Genomic DNA, 8,069 nt, shown 5'->3' with positions numbered 1-8,069 from the left:
CCTGGAACTCACTCTGTAGACCAGGCTGGCCTCAAACTCAGAAATCCACCTGCCTCTGCCTCCCAAGTGCTGGGATTAAAGGTGTGCGCCACCACGCTATGTTGTAAAATATGCCACCATTCCAAACAGCCCCAAGGATAATGCCAAAGTGCTGTCTGATGCTCCTGAGCACAGGAGGGCTATGAACTACTTTAGAAGAACGACAAGTACTGGCTAAAGGCCAGTCTTGGCTCCACAGTGAGTCTGAGGCCAGCCTGGCTACAGGAAGCCTGTCTAGACAACAGAGAGGACGGTCACCTGCTGGCCACCAAATAAACAGTCAGCCTAGGGGCTGTGAGTGCAAATGTGTGGCTAGGCAGCTGGGAAACCAAAGAGTTAGGAAAAAAATGTTCAGGATTCTTGCAGACATTTTGCTGCAAAAGGAGGCAAGCATGCTAGAAAGATACAGGGGACGTGAGGTCAAAGAAAGCCACAGCACCTCCAGTAGGATCTGTGTGACAAGTTCCACAGACTGAGGGGATCGGACTCAAAACAGGGGAGGCCTCCTGGACCCGGTTGTGGAACTCTTTGCCGGAGAAAAAATATTGAGCCGTAGTTCTCATGGCAATCTATCTGTTTTGTTTCCTCTTATTCCTTTTCTTATTTACATGTTCCTGGTAGCCTAGACCAAGATCTTAAGCAAGAATAATGGGTAAGAAACCATCCCTAGAGATGGGGCCACTAACATGACCTTATCCCCAGGGAAACCAATGCTTTACTTTCTAAATTATTTACAAAACTATTATGATAAAAACTTTCCCAACAATAAAATTTCAATGGCCACACGTGTGTCGTCGGAGGTGGATTTTGGTATATGGTAAGGAAAACCTTAATTAGAAAGAATTAAAATAGTTTAAATTTATACATTGAAGATTTATTAAAAAAAATCAGGTACTAGATGTTAAATAATAATTGATCATGGGGCTGGGAGGTTAGGTCAGCAGTTAAGAGCACTGACTGTTATTCCACTAGCCTTGGACAGCAGCCCACACTGAATACATTCTTTTAGAATTGTGATATTCTGATGGTTTATAATGATGTTACCTGTTCTGTTTGTGATTCACTGAATACATAGTTTCAGAGTTGTAATGCTTGGATGATTTTTGTGCTTTACTGTGCCAAATGATTTTTGTTGGTATCTGTGATTGTTTCACTGGATATAGTTTCTAAGAGATATAATGTTTGGTTTTTTTAATGTATAAAATCTCCTGCTTGAGAGCTGCAGAATACACACAGATTCAAACTACCTCTGTGTTTGTTTCTGTTTGTCACTGCCGAATCTTTACCCACCTAGCTTCAAGCACTCTCATTCCAGGGACCCCCATACCCGACTGGGGTGGTGGCAAAAGAATTCCCTGGATTTCCCTTCGCTTGCTTTACGATAGGAAATGTTTGGGTGCCATCAACTTCATTTGTTCCTGCATGATTGTGTCCTGGTAAAACTACAACAGAGAGTATGTGTGCTCGTTCATGCAAGTATGTGTGTTCGCGTGTACGTGTGTGTGTGTGTGTGTGTGTGTACTGGGATCCAACAGATAATATAATTTCAGTAAGTGACTTTGAAAATCAATACTAAATTATGAAGACTCCTTTTGAGGGTATCTATTCTTCTTGTTGTTTCTTAATGTGACTGTTTTCCTGATGAGTGTTCACCAGTGTGATAGAGAGACACTGCTTTCCTCTTCCAATAGTCTTTCAATTACAACTCCTTTATCTCTTCATCGCATTACAGTGTTGTCTAACTCCTGACAAAGCTGGTCTTTCCGTCTATAAATAGGCAGTACTCTCCGAGACCACAGGACCGTTACTGTGGAGTGGCTTTTATTCCTCACCTTCAACCCAGCTGCATATCCGACTGGCTGAGGGGCGATATTGGACTGTCCAGCTTCCCCAACAACCACAGCTAAGCCAAAGACCTCCTGGAAGGCATCTCGGACAGCAGCCACTTTCACTTCTTTATTTGAGGTTACGACAATATCCAGTTCACCTCCAGATTCTATTAAAAAAAGAAAGAAAGAAACTTCAATTCCAAATCTAAGCAGTAACTTTCTAGTAATTACTCCCACACTGTGATGGTTTGACTAGAAATGGCGCCACAGACTCATGTGTTTGAAAGCTTGACCCATAGGGACTTGATTATTAGGAGGTGTGTCCATGGATTATTAGGAGGTGTGTCCATGTTGGAATAGGTGTGGCCTGTGGCGGGAAATATTAAAAATGAACTGGGAAGTTCCTGGGCTTGTGCCGGCAACTCTTTGCCCTGGCAGTCGAGCCGGCCATGCACTGGCGGGAAATGGTCCATCTGTTCTCATCTCGTGGAGCCTCTCTGACTCAGAGCTCCAAAGTCTCTCCACCGAGCACTGCCAGGTTGCTACCATGCCAGCTCCATGCTTCAGAACCCCCATGACCCTTGTGGTGCACCTCAGGCAAACCCATGCTTTGCCGCTGTACCTTTCTCTCTTGCACCTGGATGAGCTATGTGAAGGAAAAACGCTACACAGACTTAGTTCGGAAACAAGAGTAACTCAATCCATGGGCGCAACAACTAAAATCCTAACTCTAAATCCTCCGATGGCGAATCCTGATGGATCCACCATTGAAACCGGGAGACACTTGTAATTACATCTTGTCCTCACACTCTCCCTGTCCAAAAGGACCTAACTCTCTCCTACTTCCTCTCTTCCTCTCTCCAGCCTGGAAGTCCCGCCTACTTGTCCAATGACTGGCTCCTTTATTCATTAGGGGATTGGTTCACAAGAAGTCGCCCGAGGAAGACTCACTCCTTGTCCACAACCCTTCCAAGGAGAGCAGAATTAGCATCAACATACAAACAGCACCAGGCCCCTACACAACAGTGGCCTTGTGGAAGCATATCACTGTGGGGGCAGACTTTGAGATCTCCTAAGCTCAAACTAAACCCCGTATGGTATACAGTCTTCTTCTGCTGCCTTCAGATAAAGCTGTAGAATTCCCAGCTCGTTCTCCAGCACCATGTCTGCCTGCATGCTCCGTGCTTCCCAGTATGATGATAATGGACTGAACCTTTGAAACTAAGCCAGCTCCAATGTTTGCCTTTATAAGACTTGCCCTGGTCATGTTGTCTCTTCACAGTAATAAAACCCTAATGAAGAAGCATGCCATAGGCTCACACTGTAGTTACTAATTGTTACAAATCTCATACACATGAGACAGGATGGTGGAGCTTTGCCCACCATAACACAGCTGCTAAGTACGACTGTCAGGCCTCAAACCCAGGTCATTTGGACACAAATTCTCCTTCTGTCACATCACCTGATACAACCACACATTTCCTACCTCCTCACTCAAGTATACTATTCCACCTGTGCTTAGACCCAAACTACTAACTTGCCTTGAGTTTTAAGGATGGGAATTCAGCACATTATCTGAACTCTTACTCGAAGGCTGAGGCTGACACACACCTCCTACAAGCTCGAGTCACCTGAGGCTGGCACACATCATCTACAGGTTCCGAGTCACCTGTGGTACCCGGTGAAGAGCATAGTTCTTCAGTACTCTATGAAGGCTCCAAAACACATTATCTCTACCTGAAGCCCCACCTTCTGCAGGCTCACTGTGGTGGGTGATGGTGCCAGCAGGAGGAGGAGCTCCAAAGGCTGAGGGCTGCGTTTTCTCATTCACCAGCTTCACTACCTTGAGGAAGACTCTGAGCTGGTTTCTTTGTAGGAAAAAAGACCTGCTTCCTCAATGGGCTTGCTCTAAGAACAAGAGTTCTATCTAATACAGTATGCCCAATAGAACAGCAAGAGCTCCAAAAATGCTCATTCCTTCACTTAAAATACGTACCCAAAAAAGAAAAATATAATAAGTATCTTCAGCTACATGAACATGAAAATTAATAAATGTGGTAAAGTCAAATTTATGAATCCTCTGGATAGTTACTAACAGAAAATTCTTTGGGGCTTTATGTTTGTTGTATTTTGTTGATTTTTGAGAACACGAACTCACTATGTTCCTGAGGCTAGCCTTTTAGATCCCACTTCACAAGTGCTAGTATTATAGGCATGTGCAACTATACATGGCTCCCTGATTATCTCCTGATTCAATTCCCTCTACACAGGAAGTGAAGCAGAGATACACAGATATAGATGAATAATGCATGCACGTGTAAATTCAACAGAGCTCCAACCCAGCTGCATAACCTAATATAATAACTCAGGCCTCTTTAAACCCAGGTTCCTTACCCCAAACTGAATGAAAACTCGTATGTCACAGCGCTCATGTGAGCATCAGTGTCTAGCAGAACAAGCACTTGAAATATGTATGTAATCTCTATAGGTCTGACCAATGGACACATAGTAGACAGGAAACTACCCAGAGAGTAAAGACAAGCTCTTGCCTTTTTATGGCCTATAAAAACTTCTGCTCAAGTACTTGCTACACAGCTCCAACTTGCAAGGGGCTTCTACAGGTTTATTAACTATAGGCTTATCCTACAGCTAACCCATATGTGTCTATAGACTGGAAATATACATAACAATTAAAGAGCAGTATGCCTGTGTCAACTATCTGAGGGTTTTTGATGAGGGCTCGAAAGCAGCTAAAAAATTGTTCCCAGCAAACTTAGTAATCAAGATTTATTAATTGCTAGAGTAGGTTTGCCTAAAAAAATTATTCCTGATTAAGCATAATCACATGATTAAAATAGGTAACTAGAAAAAAAATGCCAAAACCACCTGTAAACAAAGTATCACCTTAAAACTAACTGGATAAAGAAAAATTCATGTAAACTATTAAAGAATATACTATCAAACTCATAATCCACATTGTTGTCATCCTATGGAGCTTTAAAATTTATATAATGATAATTAAGAAAAAGATAAATTAGCTACACCCAAAACAAAGACTGAGAATAGATTTGAAGTAAGTGCACAGGAAGAAGTTAAGTTACATGACCAGGGGGCATATCTGAAAGTACACTTGGCGCGTGACACTGACACACATTAGAGACATGGCTGACACCGTCTCACTTGTGTACATACTGATATATGGAGCCATGCCAGGATCCAGCGTGGTGATCATGCTTTCTACAGAATGCTTGGTCTTATCCAGGACAGATTTCACCATAGGATTCCCAGCTACGCCCTGCACAAAGCAAGATGCAAACGTTCATTTCAGGCAAAGAACATTTTGACTTTCATAAGTGTGAGGAACTTTTTAAAACTTTATTTTTGAGAATTTCATACACACAAACAATTAAGTATGATCACACTACTCCAATGCTCCTTTCCAATTTTCACCACGTCCCAACACACCTCTCAACTTCATGTCTTTTCTTTGATAACCAACTAGGCCTGGTTAGTACTGCTCATATGTGCATAGATGTGGGCCATCCACTGGAGCACAGGAAACTTACCAGTGGCCACAGCCTACAAAAGAACCATTCTCCCTCTGGTTTTGTATGTCAACTTGAGACAAGCTAGAGTCATCAGAGAGGAAGGAGCCTCAGCTGAGGAAATGCCTCCATGAGATCCGGCTGAAAGGCATTTTCTCAATTAGTGGAGGGCACAGCCCATAGTGGGTGGTAAAATCCCACGTCTGCTGGTCTTGAGTTATATAAGAAACCAGGCTGAACAAGCCATGATGAGCAAGCCAGTAAGTAGCACCTCTCTGTGGCCTCTGCATCAGGTCCTGCCTCAAGGTTCCGGCCCTGCTTGAGTTCCTATCTTGACTTCCTCCAATGATGGACTATGATCTGGAAGTATAGGCCAAATAACATTTTCTCCCCAATTTGATTTTTGATCATAGTGTTTTGTCACAGCAATAGAAAACCTGACTGAGACACCCAGCGACTGTCCACTAACAATAGCTCCTCACTAAGGGACAAGTAGTTATAAAAAGAGCCAATCGTGCCTTAAAAGAGATGCTTATTAAACAAAAAGGGAGAGTAAAACCCCCCAGCGACAGATTAAATAATGCTTGGCTGGCTCTAAATTTCTTAATGTTGGTGAAAAAGGAGCAAGAGCAGCTGAGAGACACTGGGTTGTCGAGAAAACTGAGGAACTGGGCTGACCAACAGACTGTAAGGCTGTGCCCACGTCAGACTGGAAACCTGTGACAGTGTTAAGACGGGGCGTGGTTACCAACAAAACTTATAACGATTAGGTCTGAGCAGGAAAACCCTCTTCTCAGCTGAGACACGGATGTCTTCCCAAAGCAAATAAGTCAGGGTGATTCACTCTCACAGACTGTCTCAAGCCAGCCCGGTCTCCAAAATATGCATGCACATCAACTTCAAAAGGGCTAGCCCAAATGATCCATCACACAGAGAGAGACTGGGAAACAAATGCTACAGCTAGGTTGGTTTTGTTTTTTTTTGGGGGGGGGGTCGCTTTGTTTTCTTTTGTTTTGGATTAATCATTTTCCCCCCTTGGGCCCCAAAGAGAATTCTTCAGCCCAGTTCAGCATGAAGCAATGATAAGAAGACTGTCATCCCTATCATTGTAAGGTGAGACAGATGGTTTGGGTTGTTTATGTGTTGTGGTTGTTAGCATCTACAGTGGAAGGTTTAAATTACTGTATATTGGTAGAAATTTAAAGTTGTTTTATTTTATTGTATACCACTAAAAATTCAAGGTTGTTTTGTTTTTATTGTATATTGATAAAAATTTAATTTTATTTACATTATTGTATACTGATAGAAATTTAGGGTTGTTTTATTTACAGTATGTATAGTGATAGGGATTTAAGGTTGTTTTGTTTAAATTATTGTATATTAATAAAAACTTAAGGTTGTTTTGTTAGCTTATTGTACATAAGCTGTTTATTTAAAATATGTATTCTAGCTTTATGGTTCATAATTATTTTTACTGTATGTAGACTGTTAATGTTAGGAAAAAAGATAATTTTTAAACAGAAAGGAGATATGAAGTGGAAGTTTCTGGTTGTGTCACGTGACACAGACTCACATGGTGCCTTGCTGAAGCAAGACCCGTGAAGGACACATGATGTTTGGAGAGAGCATAGACAGAACTCAAAGGGCAGTGGTGGGGCGCCTTGCAATGCTTCACTGATCCCAAGTCTTCCCTGATGTTGAGGCACGGCAGAGAACTTCTCCTGGTGTCCAGGCTGGTCCTGGTCACTCCCCCTGACTTGTGCTGACCTGAAGAGGCCTGGTTGTTTCTGCTGGACTGTGCCACCATTGCTGATTTGTGCTTGGCATCCTGACACTGCTGAACTGGCCTGCTGGTGTCCTGACAACGAAGACTGAAAGTGCCTGAAAGACTACTTCTAAACGGCCACATCCCCTTGTCCTACTTACCATCTCTTCTCCCTTACCTTGGACGAAAGGTAAAAGGGAGGGTGAAGCATTCGAGAAACCTGATTAAAAGTAGGTTTTTAAAAATGTAAGCCTACAGGCAGAGCCCAGAGATCATATATGGCATCTATACTAAAATGTATGCTACTGAAGAGATGCGTAGCAGGTCATAGTGCTGAGACTAGGAGAAAGTACTCTGCCCTAACCAGGACAACGTCACTCCAAGCAAGAGCAGGGAGCATCAGGAATAGGAGGAGGCAGGAAAGCTGTGGAAGCCAGGGGATGCTGGGAAGCAGGGCCTCCTGAACATGGACAGCCATTGCAGCCATTAGCTCGCAACTGCCGAGGCTCCCGACAGCCCCTACACAGGAGCTTTTCTTTAGAGCTTCCCGTGCCTTGGTGGACCAGTACTTTTGAAAACTGTGAAGCAGAACTTTTGGAACCCGTAAGGAAAACGAGGTCCCTAGATATTACATTCCTACCAGGCTTCTCTTCCATACAGAGAGCAGAACAGATGCAGCCTGTGGAGGACACTGGAGCAACACTGCTGTTTCACTCGACTTTGTGAGATGTGTTTCATGTATAGATACATTTATAAGATAAACCTGTCTTTCAGGGTTCCAACTACAGACTGTCATCAGATGTCTAAATAAGTCAATACTTTGTTCCTAAAAAGATAAAATCAGTAAAAAAGAAAGAAAGAAAAGAAAAGAGAAGAGGAGGGGAGGGGAGG

The 8,069-nt window shown here is 43.0% G+C and overlaps 1 protein-coding gene across 1 annotated transcript in view; it reads right to left on the bottom strand.

Annotated features, from left to right (window-relative positions):
• The window catches only part of Prrc1 (proline rich coiled-coil 1), a 40,160-nt gene that overhangs the window by 15,540 nt on the left and 16,551 nt on the right, over positions 1-8,069 (bottom strand). Inside the window, exons 5-6 of the mRNA XM_021150371.2 lie at positions 5,061-5,163; positions 1,872-2,035 (exon numbers count right to left, since the gene is read on the bottom strand). Coding sequence (XP_021006030.1) covers positions 1,872-2,035; positions 5,061-5,163 — 267 coding nt within the window. The remainder of the gene's footprint in view (positions 1-1,871; positions 2,036-5,060; positions 5,164-8,069) is intronic.

This window comes from Mus caroli, chromosome 18 (assembly GCF_900094665.2).
Source record: "Mus caroli chromosome 18, CAROLI_EIJ_v1.1, whole genome shotgun sequence".
Taxonomy (NCBI): Eukaryota; Metazoa; Chordata; class Mammalia; order Rodentia; family Muridae; genus Mus; species Mus caroli.
This window is presented reverse-complemented; position numbering and strand designations above follow the sequence as displayed.